At 44.3% G+C, this 24,115-nt stretch overlaps 1 protein-coding gene across 1 annotated transcript in view; it reads right to left on the bottom strand.

The window, feature by feature from the left end:
* mindy4b (MINDY family member 4B) overlaps window positions 1–24,115 on the bottom strand; it is a 91,421-nt gene that overhangs the window by 50,489 nt on the left and 16,817 nt on the right. The window contains exons 7-9 of the mRNA XM_063044814.1: window positions 7,871–7,990; window positions 4,924–5,021; window positions 4,078–4,243 (exon numbers count right to left, since the gene is read on the bottom strand). Coding sequence (XP_062900884.1) covers window positions 4,078–4,243; window positions 4,924–5,021; window positions 7,871–7,990 — 384 coding nt within the window. The remainder of the gene's footprint in view (window positions 1–4,077; window positions 4,244–4,923; window positions 5,022–7,870; window positions 7,991–24,115) is intronic.

Raw genomic sequence — 24,115 nt, 5'->3', positions numbered from 1 at the left:
GGACAGCCAGCAGCATTTCTCTGGTGGAAATGGAGATGCATAATCTTAGGGTGAGTGGAGGAAAAACCAGAGGTAGTCATTTTACTCAGAGTGTGGTAGGTGTGTGTAATGTGCAGATATATTCCATAAGACCATGAGACATAGTGGCAGAATTAGGCCATCTGGCCTATCAAGTCTGCTCCACCATTCTATCATGGCTGATTCACTTTCTCTCTCAACCCCTTTCTCCAGACTTCTCCTTGTAATCTTTTACGTTCTGATTAACCAAGAACCTATCAACCTCCGGCTTAAATACACCCAATGACCTGTCCTTGACAGCTGCCTGAGGCAACAATACACCACCCCCTGGCTAAAGAAATTCCTCATCATCATTCAGAGGCATGCCCCCTGGTCCTAGACTCCCCCACCATAGGAAACATCCTCCTCATATCCACCCTATGTAGGCCTTTTAACATTTGATAGAGTTCAACAACATCTCCCCTTATTTAATTCCAGTGAGTACAGTCCCAGAGCCATCAAATGCTCCTCATACGATAACCCTTTCCTTCCCAAAACCATTCTCACCAACCTCCTATGAACACTCTCCAGTGTAAACACATCCTTTTTTAGATAAGGGGCCCAAAACAGCTCACAATACATCAAGTGAAGCCTCCCCAGTGTCTTCTAAAGCCTCAACATTACACCTTTGCTTTTATATTTTAGTCCTCGCAAAATGAATGTCAACATTTTATTTGCCTTCCTCACCACCAACTTAACCTTTAGGGAATCCTTTTCGAGCACTCCCAAGTCCCTTTGCACCTCGGATGTTTGAACTTTCTCCCCGTTTAGAAAATAGTCTATGCTTTTATTCATTCTATCATAGTACGTGACCATACACTTTCCTACATTGTATTCCATCTGTCATTTCATTGCCCAATTCTCCTAATCAGTCCATGTCCTTCTGCAGCCTCCCTGCCCCCTCCACACTATCTGTCCCTCTACCTATCTTTGGATCGTCCACGATCTTGTTCACAAAGCTATCGATTCTGTTATCCAAATCATTCACTTATAACGTGAAAAGAAGCCGTCCCAATACCAACCACTGCGGAACACTACTAGTCATTGACAGCCAACCAGAAAAGGCTCCTGCCAATCAGCTAATCCTCTATCCCTGTTAGTGTGTTCCTGAAATAACACGGGCTCTTAATCTTGTTAAGCAGCCTCATGTGCGGCATCTTGTCCAATGCCTTCTGAAAATCCAAAGAAAACAACATCCACTGATTCTCCTCTGTCTATCCTGCTTGTTATTTTCTCAAACAATTCCAACAGATCTGTCAGGCAAAATTATCCCTTAAGGAAACTACGCTGACTTTAGCCTGTTTTAATTATGTGCCTCCAAATACCTTGAGACCTCATCCTTATCAATTGACTCCAACATCTTCCCAATCACTGAAGTCAGGCTAACTGGCCTATAATTTCCTTTCTTCTACCTCCCTCCCTTCTTGAAGAGTGGAATGACTTTTGCAATTTTCCAGTCCTCCAAAACCATGCTGGAGTCTATTGATTCTTCCCTCTTCCCTCCGGGAGAAGGCTCAGGAGCTTGAAGACTTGTACGGCCAGATTTGGGAACAGCTTCTTTCCAACTGTGATAAGACTGTTGAACGGATCCTGACCTGGATCTGGGCCGTACCGTCCAAATATCCGGACCTGCCTCTCGGTTTTTTTGCACTACCTTACTTTCCATTTTTCTATTTTCTATTTATGATTTATAATTTAAATTTTTAATATTTACTAATTTTTACTGTTTTTAGTATTTTTAATATTTAATATTTGTAATCCAGGGAGTGGGAAGCGCAGAATCAAATATCGCTGTGACGATTGTACTTTCTAGTATCAATTGTTTGGCGACTATAAAGTATAAAAGTATAAGTTCACTATTAATGCCTTCACAATCTCTTCAGCTATCTCTTTCAGAACCTTGGGGTATAGTCCATCTGTTCCAGGTGACTTATCTACCTACAGACCTTTCAACTTTCCCAGCACCTTCTTCCTAGTAATAATTCCTAGTTCCCATTGTCATTTGTTGTCCACATCCTGGCTGCTGTTCAGAAGCCTGTATATAGCTCTCACCACAGTCCTTTTACTCTTGCAGTTTCTTAACTCTACCCACAAGGATACTACATCTTCCAATCCTATGTCATCTTTTTCTAAGAATTTAATTTCATTTTTTACCAAGAGAGCTATGCCATCCCCTCTGCCTACCTGTCTGTCCTTTCAATACAATGTGTATCCTTGGATTTCAAGCTCCCAACTATGATCTTCTTTCAGACGCAATTCAGTGATGCTCACAATGTCATACCTTCCAATCTCTAACTGCGCTATGAGATCATCTGCCTTATTCTGCAACATATATACTATATTAGGGATATTTAAGAGACTCTTAGAAAGGCATGGGTTTGATAGAAAAATGGAGGGCTATGCGGGAGGGAAGGGTTAGATTGATTTCAGAGTAGGTTAAAAGTTGTGCCAAACTTTTAAGCTACCCTAAGATCAATCTTAGATTGTTGTACTGTCCTATGTTCTAAAGAAACCTGGTACTAATATTCACAGCTAACAGCTCACTATGTGTTAGGGTATACAGCACAAACTGTACTCTTTCTCTGCATGTTGACTTCATGGATACAGGAGGTCATTGTAACCGTTCGGCATTACTCTCTTACACCAGCAAAAAGAGACAGATTCCTCTTCCAGGAGTTACAATATCATATACAAATTAAATTAAATCAAAGCTCAAAGTAAATTTATATCGGAGTACATATCTGTATGTCACCATAGACAACCCTGAGATTCATTTATTTACAGCCATACTCAATAAATCAATAATGGAATAATGACCGTAATAGGTTCAATGAAAGACTGCACCAGCTTGGGTGTTCAATCAGTGTGCAAAAGACAAATAAACTGTGCAGATACAAAAATAAAAAAACACTAATAATAAATACTAAGAACATGAGGTGAAGAGTCCTAGAAGGTGAGTCCATATGCTGTATGAAAATTTCCATGATGGGGCTGGTGAATTTGAGTGAATTTATCCCCTGTGATTCAGGAGCCTGATGGTTGAAGGTCAGTAACTGTTTCTGAACCTGGTAGTGTGAGTCTTGGGGCTCCTGTACTTTCTTCCTAATGGCAGCAGTGAGAATAGAGCATGACCTGGGTGGTGGGGTCACTGATGAAGGATGCTGGTTTCCTGTGACAATGCTGCATGTAGATGTGCTCATTGGCGGGGAGGGCTTTACCCGTGATGGACTGGGTCATATCCATTACTTTTTGCAGGCGTTTCCGATCAAGGGCATTGGTGTTTCCAGACCAGGGTGCGATGCAGCCTGTCAGTATAGTCTCCACTACACATCTGTAGAAGTTTGTCAAAGTTTTAAATGTCATGCCTGTATCAATAATGTTGAGTTGGAGATGGCTGAGAGCTTCAAATTTCTGGATGCAAATATCACCAACAATTTGTTTGGTTCCGGCCACATAGTTTCTATGGCCGAGAAAACATACATGTCCAAGAAAGCACTCGTACGCTTCTACTTCCTCAAAAGGCTAAGGACATTTAGATCAGGTTAGATTAGATTAGCTTTTTTGTCACGTGTGCATTGAAACAATGAAACATACAATGCAATGCATCATGTGCGTCAACCACCAACTCAGTCCAAGCGCGTGCTGGGAGCAACCAGAGTCGCCTTGCTTCAAAATAACATGCCTGCAATTTACTAACCCTAAGCCACATGTCCTTGGAAACCGGAGCATCATTATGTCAAGGACAGCTTCTGTTATGAGATGCTGACATTTTATATACTATAATTAAAAGGAACACTTGATCTCCCAGTCATGCAATTTACTTATCTGCCTGCACTGAACTTCTTCTGTAAAAGTAACAGTATATTTGACATTCTGTTTTCTCCTGCTTTTGTACTACCTCGATGTGGTTATTTATGGAATGACCCATTTGGATGACAGGCACATTAAAAGTTTTTCACTGCGTCTCGGTGCATGTGACAATAAATAGCAATTCCTAATTACAATTGTGCTATGTCTTACCTGTTCTGTGTAACTGTCAAATTTGTAATTGATGGTAGGAGCGATATAGCATTCTGTGGTTACCAGGCAAACACAACTCTGGACGCCTTCCCCTGCTGTCCACAGAATGTCGGACAGTGCAGCTGCCAACACTCTCTCTTGGTCTTTTTGGCTGACCTCCAGCAGGCTGCGGGCAAATACAGAAGATGGGAGGCATCACTCAAAGGCACACGAAAGGCAGCACCAAGGCGTAGTGGTTAGTGCAATCGCTTTGCACTGCCAGTGGTCACCAATCAGAGTTCAATTTCCACCGCTCTCTGTCAGGAGTTTGCACATTCTCCCCGTGACCACGTGGATTTCCTCTGGGTGCTCTAGTTTCCTCTCACATTTCCATAAAACCATAAGACAAAGGAGCAGAATTAGGCTATTCAGCCCATCAAATTGATCTCCACCATCCCTGCATGGCTGATTTATTATCCCTCTCAACCCCATTCTTCTGCCTTCTCCTCACAAGTACTGAAGCCCTTGCTAATCAAGAACCTATCAAACTCCACTTTATATATACCCAATGACTTGGCCTCCACAGTCATCAGTGGCAAAAATTCCACAGATAAATCACCCTCTGGCTAAGTAAATTCCTCCTCCTCTCTGTTCTAAAGGGACTTCCTTCTATTCTGAGGATGTGCCCTCTGGTCCTAAACTTCCCCACTATAGGTAGCATCCTCTCCACTTCTACTCTATCGAGTGGACTCCTTCTCTTCCCTGAGATTTACCAAAGGTTCAGTGCCCCAAGAGTGATGGAAGCATCCAAGAATAATCAGCAAGATGTCGTGATTATTTACAGTCAAGGTGAGAAGACATTCTTACCATTTATCGTTGGTGTCTTCCAGTTCACCATTTCCTGTGAAGAGTAAGCGTTTAAGGATGTAGGTTTGGACAGCCATCTGAATACATCTTGTACCACCCTTGGAAAAGAATGAGTTTTATCAAAGCATGTCAACCAAAACAATTGCTATTATTTACTATATTGAAATGCTGTTGGTCCTTTTAGAAACACTTAAAGTGGAATACTTTAAAGATGTATTCCATCTTGTTGTACGGTCTCTATTAGACTTGTAAGATCCAGTAAATGGGTATTTTAGACACTCAGTATTAAATAGCACCTTCCAAACTACAACCTTTATATCTCAGAAAGACAAGGGCACTAGATGCTTTCATACACAATCACATCTGGGTCACCCAGCATTCTGACCTTTACAGATTGGGGTGGAATGGTAGTGCAGTGGTTAGCTTAGTACAGTTACAGCACCATCTGTAAGCTCATGGTTTAATTCCCTCTGCTGTCTGTATGGAGCTTGCACATTTTTCCTGTACAGTCTCCCTCTGGGGACTTTGGTTTCCTCCCGCATTCCAGTGATGTACAGGTTAGGGTTAGTGAGTCGTAGGCATGTTAAGTTGCCGCCAGAGGTATGGTGACACTTGCTGGCTGCTCCCAGCACAATCTTTGCTGATTTGATATCAGCGATGCATTTCACTGCAATTTGAGTCCTGATGCAGGGTCTCGGCCCGAAATGTCGACTGTTTACTCTTCCCCATAGATCCTGCCCGGGCTGCTGAGTTCCTCCAGCATTTTGAGTGTGCTTCCTGGATTTCCAGCATCTGGAGATTTTCTCCTGTTTGTGATACTTTTCACTGTATATTTTAAATACATGTGATAAATAAAAAGCAGATCCAATCTGATCAAGAAATTATCATTTCTATTTCATTGCTAGATCAAAAACCTGCCAGTAGCACCATGGCTTCCAAGGACTACATTGAATTATGGAAGCATTGAATTACGATGTCCCATAGAGCACTATAGTACAGCTACAGACTCTTCCGCTCATCCGGATAGGGTAAAACAACACTACAGCACAAAAACAGGCCCTTCAGCCCATCTGGGTAAGGTCATAAAACAATACAGAACAGAAACAGGCCCTTCAGCCCACCTAGATAGGGTCATAAAACAATACAGAACAGAAACAGCCCACGCAGCCCAATTAAGCTATGCCAGCCCCTAACTGAGCAGTCTCACTGGTATCATTCCCCCACTCTTTAAGATCCAGAGGTGATAGGCTGAATGAGCCAGGGCTTTTCACTCTGGAGCAATGGAGGGTAGAAGTAATATTCCCTCTAAGGTGTACGCATGTGCTTTCCTCCAAACAACTTCAACTTGTGCCCCCTCCCAAGGAAAAAGTCTCTGGCTGTCCACTCTATTTATGCCTCTTAACATCTTGTACACCTCTGTCAAGTCACCTCTCATCCTCCTTCGTTCCAAAGAGAAAAGCCCTAGCTCGCTCAATCTTTTATTATAAGGTAGCTCTAAAGAACCTGTATTTAACTCTCCAGGACATAGGTGATAAGAGGTAAAGGTAGTGGGTTTTTCCCAGGGCAACAATGGCAAATACCAGAGAACACCCTTTTAAGGTCAGTGGGGAAAGTTTAGGAGGGATATCAGAGGTAGGTTCGTTACACTGAGAGTGGTGGGTGCATTGAATACTTTGACAAACTTCTATAGATGTGTAGTGGAGAGTATATTGACTGGTTGCATCACTGCCTAGTATGGAAACACCAATGTCCTTGAATGGAAAATCCTACAAAAAGTAATGGATACTGCCCAGTCCATCATAGGTAAAGGCCTCCCCATCATTGAGCACATCAGCACAAAGCGTTGTCACAGAAAATCTATCATCAGCGACCCCCACAACCCAGGACATGCCCTCTTTTCACTGCTGCCGTCAGGAAGAAGGTACAGGAGCCCCAGGGCTCACACCACCAGGTTCAAGAACAGTTATTTTATCCCTCAGACATCAGCTCTTGAATTGAAGGGAAAAATTTCACTTGCCCCATCACTGAAGTGCTCCCACAACTTAGGTACTCGCTTTCAAAGGCTTGATATTTATTTTCATGAACTTGATATTTATTGTTTATTTATTTATTATTTCTTTCTTTTTGTATTTGCACAGTTTGTTGTCTTTTGCACAGTTTGTTGAACACCCAAGTTGGTGCGGTCTTTCATTAATTCTATTATGGTTATCATTCTAGTATGGATTTATTGAGTAGGCCTGCAAGAATATGGTGGCCTGTATGTACTTTGATATTAAATTTACTTTGAACTTTTGAACGTTTGTTCAATATTCTATGACAAAAGCAAAGAGAACAAGGATGATCTGGTCAAGTACTTAAAATGAAAAAAAAAAGGATTCATAGGATAAACATCAGGAAACTGCTTCCTATGATGAAGAATGAGCCATCTTAAAATTAGAGCGAGAATATTTGGAATGGACATAAAATGTTTCTTGTTCAAACAAGGGGAAAGTACATAGATGCATTTATAATCCCCATCTAAAGACAGAGAATATTTTCCTTAGCTGTAGATACTAAGGTAGGTGAACAAATTTGAGGTACAGGTCAGTCATTAAACAGTAAAGCTGGCTCAGAGCTCTGAACCATCCACTGAGCTTTCTCTCACACAGTGAGTTGGGAACTGCTCTGATGGAGATGGGGGGGGGTGGCGGTGAAGGGTGGTCTTCCAACAAGCTGGCCTTGTGAATCAGATTCTCATGTACAATAAATGCCTGACATCTAACATGGATTTTAAAAATTGCCATCGTTTGTATACTGACCAGCCGGGCCACCAGTCAGTGCTCAGGTGTAAAGCTGAAAGTCAGACCATACACTCTGCTCAACTGGTGGCAGATTTTTTCCAAGAGCCAGATATCAGGATTCAGAAACCATGCCTTGAGTGAAAAAAAAAGGATTTATTGGCACTGACCCTCTCAGCCTCTAAAGCATACGACAAGTCAGAATTAGGGTCTCGGAATCTGAAGTGAGATTTCCTCCATTCATAATTGAAAACTTGAAATGTTGTCCCAAACAGAATCTTCCGTAGCGCCTACATCAAAGAGAAAAAGTCATGATGTGACCCCTGCAAGAATACTCAAGGGTATAACATGGTTTGTTAAACCTTGTTTCAACTATCAAAACGGAAGCTCAATTCACAGATACAGTTGCAACGTGTTAAATTGCCTCTTTCTGTGCCAAGGTTCTATGATGAAAGCAAAGATTCACCTTAGCCTCAATACACTGCTTTGACTGGAAAAAGATTCTTCATATAAACACAGAATTACAGAGTAGATTCTCCTGTCTGGGCTCCTTGGGACCAAACAGTAATGGATAGATTTCAATCAGTGAGGTTTTCTTGGTGCACACTATGAAATTTGAGATGTTATTTTGTATGTAATATTACGTATTGCAAGCAGATAAATACAAAGAAACTCATTAAACTTTTGGACAACCAATATTTGTGCGTATGAGCTTCTATTGTATAGAGTTTCCAACACAGAAGAAGTCTACACACACAAAATGCTGGAGGAACTCAGCAGGCCAGGCAGCATCTTTGGAGACAAGTACAGTCGACGTTTCAGGCTGTTTGGCCCAACTGGTCTGTGCTTATCTTTCTGCTCCGTAGGCTCTCCTCCTACAGTCTTCAGTCCTATCAATACGTGGACCTGTTTAGCTATTCCTCATAGTTTGCTTTGCATTATGGAAATGTCAACTACTAGAGGATGAGGGTGAGAGGGGTAAAGTTTAAACGATTTTGTTTGCACAGAGATTTGAGAGTTGAGGAGTGAGAGTTGGCTGGAATCCACTACCAGGGGAAATGGCGGATGCAGATTACGGTGGTAACGTTCGTGAGACAGGCAATGGAAAATAGACCATGTACAGGCAGAGGGGATTTGTTTAAATTGGCAATATGGTCGGGACATACTTTGTGGGCTGAAGGGCCTTTCTCCCCCCCCCCCGCCCCATCCTCGTACTGTACTGTTCTATGTTCTGCTCTCTAACTTAGACAAATCTTCCTCAGAGCAGTGTTTGATACTCAACACAGTTCTAATACAAACTTGCTTTGAACTCACATTTGTTTGATTATGAAGAATTGTGTCCTTTCAATGTTGCTGAATGGTGAACCAGCAATACAACACCTATTGGCTTTCGCAGGATCATTCCTAGCAAGCATACAGTCTAATGGTTGGATTATTTGTGGGAATCATACCTCAAAGGAGGTCATACGATCACTGAGCTATTTTGGTAACGTGAAAGACCATCTCGTTCCACTCTCTTGATACTTCCCCATCTCCATGGATGCACCCACCTCTAGCCCTGACATCTTGTCAATAACCACCCCCCAGAAAAGCCTAATGTGGAGCTCATCAGGAGCTCTAATTACAGATGAAAAGAAGATTCAAGAAATGCCTCAGTATTTGAGGGAAATCAGAGAGCAGGTGCCCCCTGCACATCTCTCTTCCTTCCAGTAACACCAGTTGATAGAGACCATATGAACATAAATATCCAACATGAGCCACAAGGGAGTCCCCTTGTTGCATCTGAGGGCTACACATCTCAACAGCTAATTATGGTCATATTGCTCACCAGGGTAAATTAAACCACAAATCCCAGCATGTATTTGTGACAATTATCCGTAAACATGCATTTCTAAGGAAACTCCTAGATTTAGCAAAGATTCTGCCATTGAGCCAAAGGTGGACTGTTATACACTCATTTGGAATTGGAACTGGAATTGATTTATTATTGTTCCTCTACACTTCAGTTATCTGCAGTCCCTCTCTGACCGTCTGCCTGTAGCTCCCTCCTACTGATGTGTCTTGACTTCGCTGTTTCCCATGTTAAACGCAAAGTGCCAAATTTTCTCCCACTTCCTCAATCTATCTATATCTTGTTGGAGAGTCCAAATATGCTCCTTGCAACATGCCAGTCCACCTATTCTCACGTCATTGGTAACGTTAGGTACCTTGCACTTGCTCCCTCCTCCAGCTTACTAATGGTGACAGGGTGTTTGGTGAAGGGAGACACACTGAAGCGGACTGTACAATTCATTGGGTTTTAACAAGAACTCTGCAGAACAGAAGGAAAATAACAAACTTTAGGCCAGCAGTACAGTTAACTAAACTGTCAACCTCAAACTAAAAGCTAATGCTGACGCTATGACTCAGAAGAAGTAACTTAATACTAAATAAATTCCACTCAAAGCCTGTCTGAATTGTGATCTTTCCTGGACTAAGGTGAGCAGGGAGCGTTGCTGCCTCTGTGCATTGGTCAAGACTCAACACGACAGAAATGAAAGGAAGGAAGTGAAATGCAATCACAATGAAACACTAGTTGGCTGGATTGTGCATTCTCATGAACATGATTGCCAACCCCGTTCAGATGCCCACCTCTGAGGGCACCCAGACTCCATGGCAGAGTCCACAGTTGTCCAAGGGCCCCCCTCCTAGTGCCAGAGACCTGTGCCCGCCAGAAGTTCCAGATGAGAGACGGTCTGGGATTTCATGGGCTGGAACCCAAGAACGTTCTTCTGGGTCGTACCACTCCCAACCCATAAGATATTGGACACCGTCCCGTACCCGGTGAGATACCAGGAGGCACTGCACAGGTGACTGGAGCAAAGGGGGTGGAATTCATTGGCTTGAGCGGGGAAACGAGGAACACTGGGCTAGTTTCTGAGCGTGCAGCAGAGAAGTCCTGGCTTGTCTTCATGTGGCTTGTAGCACTGGACCAGTTGTTTTGCAGCAGGAACTCCCATGTCAATTACTTGGTCAAGGAAAAGTGGTGTTTGGAATCTCTTTTGGCATTCAAAGGGGGACGGACATGCCAGTGGAAGACAAATGGAGGTTATTATGGGCTATCTCTGCCCAAGCCATTTGGGAGCTCCAGGACGTGGGGTTGGAAGAGACAAGGCAGCACAGTGTTGCCTGCAGCTCCTGTTTCACTCTCTCAGTCTGGCCGTCAGATTGGGGGTGGAAACCTGTTGAGATGCTGGCTGTGACTCCTACAAGAGAAAGCTGTCCAAAACTGTCATGTGGACTGTGGTCCCCGATCAGACTCTATGTGGCAAGGGAAGCGATGCAGTCTAAACACGAGCCAAGGCATGAGATTGCCAGTTTCACGAGCTGACAGGAGCTTGGAGAGAGCAAAGAAGTGGGCAATTTTGGAGAATCATACCATAGCCACCAGAGGGTGCAGAGATGATGTCGTGGACATCCTGGGACAGAGGTGGCCATCAAAATCATCTGATTATAAATTTCAGGGTCTGATGAATTCCCAGTTGGACAACTAGGTGGGAAGAGTGACCGTACGAATAAACTCCTCTCTGGCTTCCAGACGGGTATAGGTATCAATTTTAACTGATGTTTCGATGACAAACTCTATCTTCATGACAACGTCAGAATTTGTCATTAAAACATCGGTTAAAATCGACCCTTGGAAGTTGGAAGCCCGAGAAGAGTTTATTCATTTAGATATGCTGGGAAAGCTCCAAATCCTTTTTCAGAATGACCCTACTCCAGCACTCTGTGATGCACAGTAGCAGGGACAAACATCTGGTTGGGAGGTCCTCCAACCTGGCCTGGATCTGACTGGTGGACAGCCCTCACCTCTGACTCTATTCCCCAAATCACAAGCAAGGAAGAATGGGCTCTGGATTGGCATTGTCCTTGGTGATGTTAAACAAATGGAGAGAGTATTGGCCTTGGTATTCTTCTGCTGTGATGGTGGGTGTGGTTGAAATTAAGCCAGGTGAAGAGGGGAGCCCAACAGGCTAGACGGGAGTTGGGTCTCTTGACATCTTAAATGTAGGAGAGATTCTTGTGATCTGTCCATACCAGAAAGGGGTGTTCTGCCTGCTCCAGCCAGTGTCACCATGTCTCCAGGGCCTTCTTGACAGCCAGAAGTTCTTGTTTTCCGACATCATAGTTAAACTCTGCAGGAGTCAGGTGATGGGAAAGAAAGATACAGGGGTGCATCCAACTATCAGCAAAAGAGCGCTGAGAGAGTACAGATCAAATGCCGACATCTGACGCATCCACCTTGATGATGAATAGACGGGATGGGTCTGGGTTTTGCAGCACTGGGCCAGTGGTGAAGTGTCACTTTAATTCTGAGAATGCTTCGTCTGCTTCATTTGTCCACAGGAATCCTACAGAGGTCTTCCTGGTGAGTGCATTTATGGGGTCCTCGATGGAACTGCTGTTTCTGATGACATGGTGATAAAAGTTTGCAAACCCCATGAAGCTCCTCCCCTTTGAGGATATAGCCCAAGGACAACATCTGCTCCTTATGGAACTAGACCCCTCTGGCTTGGCATACCATAAAGATAATTCTTGAGGAACCATCTGGGAACTGTTCAGACATGCTGGACATATTCCTGGTTAAAGAGCAGGTATTGATAAGAATGTTGCCCATAAACAAACAAAGTGATTCAACACTTTCAAATTAGTCCGGGGTAAAAGGTCAATAATGCAGTCGCATGGTTGGTGTGGAGACAGAGAGGTTGCCTTCTTCTTACTGAAAACTCAGCAAGGTCAGCATATTCAGCCGGGGTACCAGGCAGATCCACACTAGCAGTTGGCACTGGAGGGGATATTCTGACAGAAGATTGAGCTGCACCCATACAGGTAGAAGGTATGCCAGTCCCTACTCTTGGAGTGCCTTCAGGGACCAAACAATCTGTAAGTTGTGTCAAGATAGCTACGGAAGCCCAAGCACCGGCAGCAGTGCACGTGAATCACCAAGGTAGAGGGAGAGCTGCTCCTTATGGTTCCCACTGTCACAGGTTGGAGGGGTAGTGTGTGGAAAGGGGGACCTTGTCAGTGCCCAGAGGCCGACATCCAGAGCCTTGATATCAATATTCTCTCTCAATTGCTGAGTCAGACCACATGGATATCCCTCTGGAACCTGGAGCCCGGGAGGTATCCGTAAAGTTTCCATCAGCTTGGAGTTAAAAAATGCTTGAAGCTCATGGGTCTGAGACCCTCATATCAAGGAAGCTGAGAGCGTTATGCAATTAGGGAAAGATGCTTGCACTGAGATTCAATCAGCCAGAACTCCCCCTTCCTGCTGATGGGTATCGTCTTTTACTGTACGCTTGGGACATGATGCCTAGAATCGTCCTGGTGTGTCACAGTAAAGGCAGCAACCTGTTCTCCAGCAGCGATCTCGTTCCTCCAGTGACATGTGCATGCCCTCCATCTGCACAGGTTCCTCTGCAGACTGTTTACTTGATGATGAGATAGGGTACGAGGACAGATGGTAATCTAAAGAGGCTCAGGGCATCCTCCTTCTGTGCCATTCAGCTGCCCAGATGTCCATTTGAATGGCCAGATTTATCAGGTCATCCAGGATGTTCGTCACGCACCGTGATCTCATGCCGAAACCCTGCGATCAGCGAACACTCGAAAGCACTGCTGAGGGATCTCTCATTCCACTCCATCTCAACTCCAAGCAGGTGGAACTTTGCAGCATAGTCCCTGACTGTCCCTTTCCCTTGGCGCAGGTCCAGGAGTTGGAGGGCTGACTGTGCTGGAGGATGTAACACTCGCTTGAACTCAGTCACAGATTGCTGGAAAGACTCTTCTGCAGGGGAACCTTGTTCGTGTGGAGTGACTTACAGGCTGATTGGGGGTCCATCTAAAAGATTCACCAGGTAAGCCAGTTTACACGCATCATCACCAAACTGACCTGGCTGGGCTTGGAAATTCAGTTTACGCTGGGCGATAAAATCCCAGCAGCCGTCGGCGTCACTGGAGTACAGGTATCCCCCGCTTTTCGAAAGTTCACTTTACACCACTTTGCTTTTACGAAAGACCTACACTAGTACCCTTTTTCGCTAACCGAAAGAAATCCGGAGGATTTTCGCTTTTACAAAAAAAGGCGAAAAGCAAAAATAGCATTCAGCGTTTGTTTTGCAGCGAGCCGTTATAGAGGCAGCGCGCACCCCGAGCAGTGAGAGTGGCGCTGCCAAACCCCGTCCCCGGGAGCTACACGCAGCATCTCGGCATCAAGCCGCCATAGCTTTGAACTGTGTCTGTGAGTATCTGTGCTTTATCTCGATTTATTTTGTGCATCCGTCAGCAAGATGTGTCCTAAGGTAACAGAAAAGCCTAAGAGAGCTCGTAAGGGTGTTACGCTTAGCGTAAAACTGGACGTAATTAAGCGTTTCGATCGTGGTGAACGAAATAAAGACATTGTGCGTTCGTTGAACTTGCCTGCATCACTGTACATACATTATTTCTACTTTATATAGGCTGTGCATTTATCATATCATTCCTGCTTTTAGTATATGTTAGTGTTATTTTAGGTTTTATGTGTTACTTGGTATGATTTGGTAGGTTATTTTTTGGGTCTGGGAATGTTTAAAATTTTTTCCCATATAAATTAGTGGTAATTGCTTCACTTTATGCCATTTCGTCTTATGAAAGGTTTCATAGGAACGCTCTACGTTCAGATGGAGGGGGAGACCTGTATCTATCCAGTGAAGGTATACTTGGTCCTGATCTGAGGGAATCGGGGCATTAGCGGCTGAGGTTGATGAGACTCGGCCACTAAAGAGGAGGATGTGGGCGATGCTGGGAGTGGGACTGTCCTGGCTGAAGGACGATGAACCATGGCAGTGAGAGGCAGCTCACTCTGGCTGTCTGTGGTGAGTTGCCGAACTGTTGCTGTGAGTGCCGACACCTATTCTTCCTGTTTGGACAGGGCTTGCCACTCTGAAAGTAGCTGTCGTGCTCTGAGAGACACCTCTGCCAACCCAGCCTCCACTGACTTTAACTTTTTTCCTCCCTGACTAATGAATGTCAGGGCCACGGTCAGCTGCTTTCTCTCTGCTGTGTTCATTTTGGTGGTTGAGCCTTACTGACAAGGATGTGTGATGAAGGCCCAAGTGCGCAGGGCGAGACACTGAAGAGTATTGAATGGTTCACTAACTTTTAATAAGCACTGGACAGAAGAAAAGGAAAATAATACTAGCTAGACCAATGGGGCTGCTGACTAAAATCTCAAACCAAAGCTAACACTGAAACAATAACTCAGAAACAGTAACTTTATACTAAATAAATTCCGCCTTCAATCTAAACTGTAGTCTTCTTTGCTGGAAAGAGGACAAGGTGAGCAGGGAGCATTGCTTTTGCTGTGTTTTGGTCAAGGCTCGACAGGACTGAAATGGAAGGAAGGAAGTTAAATACCACCGCAATGAAACTCTGATTGGCAGGTACGTACATACTCACTAGTGTGTTTGCTGACCCGTTCAGCTGCCTGCCTGTGAGAGTCTGTGTTAGTAACAAATATAGAACTCATGAAAAGAAAGGGCCAAAATAGATCATAGAATATACACTCAATGTCCACTTTATTAGGTACTTCCTTATCTAATAAACTGGCCACAGAGAGTATGTCCATGATTGTCTGCTGCTGTAGTCCATGTTGTGAGTTCAGAGATGCTCACTGTTGTAATGCGTGGTTATTAAAGTTACTGTCACCTTCCTGACAGCTTGAACCAGCCTGGCCATTTTCCTCTGATCTCACTTACTAACAAGACATTTTCACCCACAGAACTGTGGCTCCCTGGATGCTTTTTGTTTGTCGCACTATTCTCTGTAAACTCTAGAGGCAGTTGAGCATGAAAATCCCAATGACCAGCACTTTATGAGATACTCAAACTACCCCATCTGGCACCAACAATCATTCCATGGTCAAAGTCACTCAGAATCAAAGAGTCATGGAAAAGTACGGCACAGAAACAGACCTTTTGGCCCAGACATTGCATGCCAAAACCATTTAGTCATAGTCATTGTAATAGTCATAGTCATAGTCATATTTTATTGATCCCAAGGGAAATTGTTTTTTGTGACATTTGCACCATAAATAATTAAGTAGTAATAAAACCATAAATAATTAAATAGTAATATGTAAATTATGCCGGGAAATTATGAAATAAGTCCAGGACCAGCCTATTGACTCAGGGTGTCTGACCCTCCAAGGGAGGAGTAAAGTTTGATGGCCACAGGCAGGAATGACTTCCTATGACGCTTGGTGTTCCATCTCGGTGGAATGAGTCTCTGGCTGAATGTACTCCTGTGCCCAACCAGTACATTATATAGTGGATGGGAGACATTGTCCAAGATGGCATGCAACTTGGAGAGCATCCTCTTTTCAGACACCACGGTCAGAGAGTGATTTTAACTGCCTACTCCCATTGACCTGCACCGGGACCATAGCCCGACATATCCCTATCATCCATGTACCTATCCAAACTTCTCTTCAATGTTGAAATTCAGCTCACATGGACCACTTGTGCTGGCAGCTCATTCCACACTCTCACGACCGTCTGAGTGAAGAAGTTTCTCCTCATGTTCCTCTTAAACTTCTCACCTTTCACCCTAAAACCATGATCTCTGGTTGTAGTCCCAGCCGACCTCAGTGGAAAAAGCCTGCTTGAATTTACCCTGTCTATATGCCTCACAATTTTGTATACCTCTATCAGATATCCTCTCAATCTTCAATGTTCTAAAGCAGGGGTGTCAAACTACCGGCCCGCGAAGGGGTCCAATCCGGCCTGCTGGATGATTTGGGGGATAAAAAAGTATATTCATGACCATTTATTATGTATCTGTACGGCAGCCGTTCTCTCTCTCCCACCGCTGTCTGTGCTGCCTGCCGTGCCGGCAGCTTATTGTGTGTACTTAGAAAACAATAGGCAGCAGTTAACCACCCGCTGTGCATAAACAACACCTACCATCCTGCACTGAAGACCACTAGGGCCCCACTTACGTCGTCAGACACAGTACAAACACACAGAGTACTCAGGTAAGTAACACCTGTAGCAAGGCTGAGACTGTTTGCTGCTGTGGTTCAAAATGCTATCCAAGAAAAGTTGACATCGAAGGTCGGATATTCAATGATAATTGGAAAGATCGTTTTTTCTTCTGTGAGGTCAACGGCAAACCTGTGTGTCTGATATGCTGTGGCAAAAGAGTACAATATCAAACGACACTATGAGACGTCACACGGAGAAAAATATGACAAGTACGCAGGATGACTCAGAATGCAAAAGGTAAACGAGCTTGAAGCAGATCTGAAAAAACAGCAATCAGTGTTCACCAAAAGTCGAGAGACTCATGATGGAACTGTCAAGGCCAGCTATATTATTGCCAACAAAATAGCTGCTGCGTTGAAGCCATACTCAGAAGGGGAATTCACCAAAGCACGCATGCTGACGGCGGCTGAGCTGGTGTGCCCTGAGAAGAGACAGGCTTTTGGTAATATCAGCTTGTCAAGAAATACTGTGGCAGAGCGAATTGGGGACCTTGCAGGAGATTTGAACAGTCAACTAAAAGATAAAGTGAAGTCGTTTATTGCCTTCTGTATTGCGATTGATGAGAGCACCGACGTAACTGATGTAGCTCAATTGGGAATATTTATTCGTGGTATTGATGCATCTTTGACCGTCACTGAGGAGTTTGCGGAGATGGTGCCCATGACAAACACTACAACGGTGAATGACGTTTTCTCCAGCCTCGTCGAGGCCTTGGACAGACTGGGGGTTGACTGGAGTCATGCTGTCAGCGTGGCCACAGATGGCGCACCGTCCATGGTCAGGAAAAGGGCAGGTTCTGTTGTGAAACTCAGAGAGAAAGTTCCGACAGAGAATCCAGAGCAGGAATTCTGGAATTTTCCTTGCATTATACACCAAGAGGCATTATGTACCAGGAGCCTGAAAATGGACAATGTCATAGATGTAGTAATCAAAACGGTTAATTTTATTAGAGCCGAGGGACTCAACCATCGGCAATTTGACACTCTTCTGTCCGAAAGTAATATTGGACATGGCCTACCCTACCACACTGAAGTCCACTGGTTGAGCAGAGGGGTTGTGCTCAAATGTTTTTTCAATTACGTGCGGAAATTGGACTATTCATGAACGAGAAACGGAAGCCAGTGGCAGAGTTGGATGACCCAGACTGGGTTCATGATCTTGCATTTTTGGTGGATATAACAGAGCACTTAAATGTGCTTAATGTTAACATGCAAGGCCGTAACAAACTTGTTACGGAATACTACGACAACATTTGTGCCTTTCAAATTAAATTAGGCCTGTGGGAGATGCAACTATCCCAGAACAACCCAGCTCATTTCCCCTCTTTGCAGTCTGTGCGTGTCGCTCATGGGAATAATGACGACATGGACAGGTACAAGGACAAAATATCACGGCTGAAAAGTGAGTTTCAGAATCATTTCCAAGCCTTCACTCAGCTCGAGAAGGAATTCTCAGTATTTTGCTGCGTTTGCCGTCAGCGCAGCATCAGATGTGCTGGAGGAAATCCAAAAGGAACTAATTGAAATTCAGTGTAACTCAGCTTTGAAATATAAATTTCAGACTGTGGGTCTGGACTCATTCTATCAATACCTGGGACCGATGTATCCTAAGATGACAGAGTTTGCCTCAAAGATCCTTTGCATGTTCAGGACAACATATCTCTGTGAGCAGGCGTTCTCCATAATGAACATTAATAAGTCCAAACTGTGATCGCAGCTGACACACAGACATCTAAGTGACATTATGAAGATCACAACTGCCCAGAAACTGGTCCCTGACATTGACAGGCTGGTTAAAGCCAAGAGATGTCAGGTGTCTAGAAGTGAAAAATGAGTGATACTGTTCGATGCACTGTGATGTGTAAGCAAAATGCATTATGAAACATTAAGTGTCATAATATTGTGATTCAAACAACAGGAATTCTGCAGATGCTGGAAATTCAAGCAACATACATCAAAGTTGCTGGTGAACGCAGCAGGCCAAGCAGCATCTGTAGGAAGAGGTGCAGACGACGTTTCAGGCCGAGACCCTTCGTCAGGACTAACTGAAGGAAGAGTGAGTAAGGGATTTGAAAGTTGGAGGGGGAGGGGGAGATCCAAAATGATAGGAGAAGACAGGAGGGGGAGGGATAGAGCCAAGAGCTGGACAGGTGATAGGCAAAAGGGATATGAGAGGATCATGGGACAGGAGGTCCGGGAAGAAAGACAAGGGGGAGGGGTGACCCAGAGGATGGGCAAGAGGTATATTCAGAGGGACAGAGGGAGAAAAAGGAGAGTGAGAGAAAGAATGTGTGCATAAAAGTGAGTAACAGATGGGGTACGAGGGGGAGGTGGGGCCTTAGCGGAAGTTAGAGAAGTCGATGTTCATGCCATCAGGTTGGAGGCTACCCAGACGGAATATAAGGTGTTGTTCCTCCAACCTGAGTGTGGCTTCATCTTTACAGTAGAGGAGGCCGTGGATAGACATGTCAGAATGGGAATGGGATGTGGAATTAAAATGTGTGGCCACTGGGAGATCCTGCTTTCTCTGGCGGACAGAGCGTAGATGTTCAGCAAAGCGGTCTCCCAGTCTGCGTCGGGTCTTGCCAATATATAAAAGGCCACATTGGGAGCGCCGGATGCAGTATATCACCCCAGTCGACTCACAGGTGAAGTGATGCCTCACCTGGAAGGACTGTTTGCGGCCCTGAATGGTGGTAAGGGAGGAAGTGTAAGGGCATGTGTAGCACTTGTTCCGCTTACACGGATAAGTGCCAGGAGGGAGATCAGTGGGGAGGGATGGGGGGGACGAATGGACAAAGGAGTTGTGTAGGGAGCGATCCCTGCGGAATGCAGGGGGGGGGAGGGAAAGATGTGCTTAGTGGTGGGATCCCGTTGAAGGTGGCGGAAGTTACGGAGAATAATATGTTGGACCCGGAGGCTAGTGGGGTGGTACATGAGGACCAGGGGAACCCTATTCCTAGTGGGGTGGTGGGAGGATGGAGTGAGAGCAGATGTACGTGAAATTGGAGAGATGCGTTTAAGAGCAGAGTTGATAGTGGAGGAAGGGAAGCCCCTTTCTTTAATACACTTATATACTGACGAAGGGTCTCGGCCTGAAACGTCGACTGCACCTCTTCCTACAGATGCTGCTTGGCCTGCTGCGTTCACCAGCAGCTTTGATGTATGTTGCTAATATTGTGATTCATTCATTTTCTGACTATTCTATTAGAGTAAATGTGATCACTTCAATAAAAATTAGAGGCTAACTGTGTTCATTGTCTGAGTTTGATTGCTGGAAGCTAATAAAAATTAGGTGCAGTTGTGTAGCCTACATTTACAATTTGTTTCATTAGGTCTACATTTGTGTCTGCTAATGTTTGATTTCAAATGGTTTATTAATGGAAAGGTTGTGGCTCCCAAAACAATCTTAGCCAAAGTAGCATTGTTTTTTCTCTCTCTCATCACAACTTTCTTGTAGCCTACGACTGTAAGTTAATACCAATCATAAAAATAATGCTTGCTAGGCAATCTCCTTCATAAGAAATGTAAGTTGTAAAGTGAAACACTTTGTAGTTATAGCAGAGATTGAGACACATGAGAGCAGGTTGAAAAAAACAAAGGCGACGAAAACTGTGAGAGCATGCGCGCGTGCACAACTGATCCGGCCCGCATGAAGTCGCATTTTGCCCAATCCGGCCTGTGACCTAAAATGAGTTTGACACCCCTGTTCTAAAGAATACAGTCCTAATCTCTTCAATCTTTCCTTATAACTTGGGTTCTCCAGATCCAGCAACATCCTTGTAAATTTTCTCTGTACTCTTTCACATCTTTCCTGTAGGTAGGTGACCAAAACTGCACACAGTACTCCAAATTAGGCCTCACCAATGTTTTATACAACCTCAACATAACATTCAATCTTCTGTACTCAATCCATTGATTTATGAAGGCCAATGTGCCAAAAGCTTTCTTTATGATCCTATCTACCTGTGACGCCACTCTCAATGAATTATGTACCTGCATTCCCAGATCCCTTTGTTCTACCACACTGCTCAGTGCCCTACCATTCGCTGTGTAAGGCCTACCCTAGATGTTCCCACCAAAGTGCAAAACCCTCGCACTTGTCTGCATTAAATCCCATCTGCCATTTTTCAGCCCATTTTTCCAGCTGATGTAGATCCCTCTGCAAAACATCATACCCTTTCTCACTGCCCACTACACCCCCAACCTTGGTATCATCCTCAATTTTGCTGATTCAGTTAATCACATCATCGTTAAGGTCATTGATATGGATCCCAGCACTGATCCCTACAGCACACCACTAGTCACAGGGCTCCAGTCAGAGAGGCAAACATCCACTACCACTCTCTGACTTCTCCCACAAAGCCAATGTCCAATCCAATTTACCACCTCAATCTGAATGCTGAGTGACTGAACCTTCTTGACTAACCTCCCATGTGTGACTTTGTCAAATCTCTTACAAAAGTCCATGCAGACAGCATCCACTGCCTTGCCTTCATCCACTTTCCTGGTAACTTCCTCAAAAAAGTTTATAAGATTGGTTAGACATGACGTACCACCCACAAAGCCATGCTGACTATCCTTAATCAGTCCATGTCTATTCAAGTATTTATGTATCCAGTCCCTTAGAATACCTTCAAATAACTTTCCCACAACTAATGTCAGGCACACTGGCCTATAATTTCCTGGTTTCTATTGAGAGCCTTTTTAAAACAGCAGAACAACATTGGCTATCCTAAAGTCCTCCGGTACCTCTTCTGTCACTAAGGATGTTTTAAATATCTCTGCTAGGGCCCTGGCAATTTCTGTACTTGTCTCCTGCAGGGTCTGAGGAACACCTTAGTCCCTGGGGATTTATCCACCCTGATTTGCCTTAGGGTAGCAAACCCCTCCTCCTCTGCAATCTGTACAAGGTCCATGAAGTTGATGCCGCCTTGCCTCACTTCTATAAACTTAGTGTCCATCTCCTCAGCAAAGACAGAGGCAAAAGGTTTATTTAAGATCTCCCTCACTTGATTTGGCTCTACACATGGATTACCATTCTGATCTTCCAGGAAACCAATTTTGTCCCTAGCAATCCTTTTGCTCTTAACATATCTGCAGAATCTGTTAGGATTCTCCTTCACCTTGTCTGTTAGGGTAATTTCATGCCTTCTTTTAGCCTTCCTAGTTTCTCCCTTAACTGTTCTCTCACATTTCTTGTACTCCATAAGCACCTCATTTGTTCCTACCTACCTATACCTGCTATGCACCTCCTTTTTTCTCTTAACTTGGTCACTTAGATCATATTTCTTCCCCATTCTGATGTTTAGTCTGAACAACAACTGAACCTCTTGATCATGTCTGCATGCTTTTATGCATTGAGTTTCTGCCACATGATTGGCTGATTTGAAACTTGCATTAACAAGCGGGTGTATAGATGTACCTAATAAAGTGTCCATTGAATGTAGAACTTGGAACAGTACAGCACAGTACAGGCCCTTTGACCCATAATGTTGTGCCAACCTTTTAACCTACTTCAAGATCAATCTATTCATTCCCTCCTACATAGCCCTCCATTTTTCTTTTATCCATGTGCCTATCTAAGAGACTCTTAACTGTCCCAAATGTACCAGCATCTACCACCACCCCGGCAGGACATTCCACAGACCCACCATTCTCTGTGTAAAATCCTTTCCCCTGACATCCGCCTCATATTTTCCTCCAATCACCTTATATCGTTGAGACACTCCTCTAGTCACATCGTTCAATGCTGAAACAAACCTGTTCATTTTGACTTCTGTTCTTTCTGTGCAGTAGCTCATCTTGTGCACCAGCCTTTTTTTGTGGCTGAGTGAAAACCCAAACACGTTTCTTCCACTGGTTCTCTGTTTGTTACATCCTCAAGAAACATTGGCAAATTTGTCAAACCATCCATCTTTCACAAAACCATGTTGACTTAGTCCAATTAGGTTTAACTTGTCTCAATTTCTAATTCTTTGTCCTTCATTATGGACTCCAGCTTTGTACCAACAATGGATGTGTGGTAATGGGCCTAGGACTGTGTCAATACGTCTCAGTGAAGCTGCCAGCATAATCAAAGACCCCCTACATTCTCTCTTCTCCCTCCTCTCCCCCCCACATCAGGCAGAAGATACAAAACCCTGAAAGCACGTCCCACTGGGCTCAAGGACAGCACCTATCCCTCTGTTATTAGAAACTTGAGTGGTGCCTTTGCACTATAGTCGACCTGCAGTGTACTTTCTCTGTAACTGTAACACTTTATTTTGCACTTTATTATTGTCCTGCTTTCTGCTACCTCAACACACTGATGTGATGAAATGATCTGTATGGGTGGCACATAGAACAAAGTTACTCACTGTACCTTGGTACAATAATAATAAGAGTAAATTTACCAATTTACTTTGGCCTACCACTAGCTGTTGTCTTTTTACAGTTTCTAGTCTTTGACTTAGTATTTTCCTTGACCTCCTTAAGAGCCATGGAGTCATAGAGCACTACGGCCCAGGAACAGGCCTCAATGCCGACCTGATCTTCTGCCTAGTCCCATCTGACTGTACCTAGACCATTGCTCTTGCCTCCATATACTTATCAAGCATCTCCTAAATGGTGCAATCAAACCTGAACCCACCACTTCTGCTGGCAGTTCGTTCCACATTCACAACACTGTCATAGTGAAGCAGATCCCCCTCAGGTACCCCCTAAATATTTCACCTCTCACCCAAAACCTATGACCTCTAGTTCTAGACTCACATGACCTAAGGGGAAAAAGATGCATTCACTCTGTCTCCCTCATAATTTTGTACACCTGCATAAGACCTCTCATTCTCCTACCTTCCCCATCCTAACTTATTTATTTAACTTTATCTTATATTAGCGATACAGAGCGGAGTCAGCCCTTCTGGCCCTTCGAGCCTAATCACGGGACGATTTACATTGACCAATTAACCTACCTGGTACGTCTTTGGACTGTGGGAGGAAACCAGAGCACCCGGAGAAAACACACGCATTCTACAGGAAGGATGTACAGACTCCTTACACAACGGCGCAGGAACTGAACTCCGGGACACTCTGAGTTGTAATAGCGTCGGGCTAACCGCTGCTCTGCTGTGGCGTACCTTTCCTCTCGTTAACCACAGCTGGTTCCTCTGTCTCCTGGGATCCCTCTTTCTAATTGTGATACATTCCTGCTGGGCATTACACCTGTTTAGATCAGACCCTTTTTATGCCACGGACCAATACCATTAAGCAAGGGGTCTGTGGACTCCATGGTTGGTAACCCCTTGGTTTAGATGTTTCCTGTTGTTCATCTACTACCCTATCCATTAGGGAATCATTTTGCTAGCTTTGGTGT

This window comes from Mobula hypostoma, chromosome 4 (assembly GCF_963921235.1).
Source record: "Mobula hypostoma chromosome 4, sMobHyp1.1, whole genome shotgun sequence".
NCBI lineage: Eukaryota > Metazoa > Chordata > Chondrichthyes > Myliobatiformes > Myliobatidae > Mobula > Mobula hypostoma.
The sequence above is the reverse complement of the archived record's forward strand: the minus strand, read 5'-3'. Positions and strand labels throughout refer to the sequence as shown.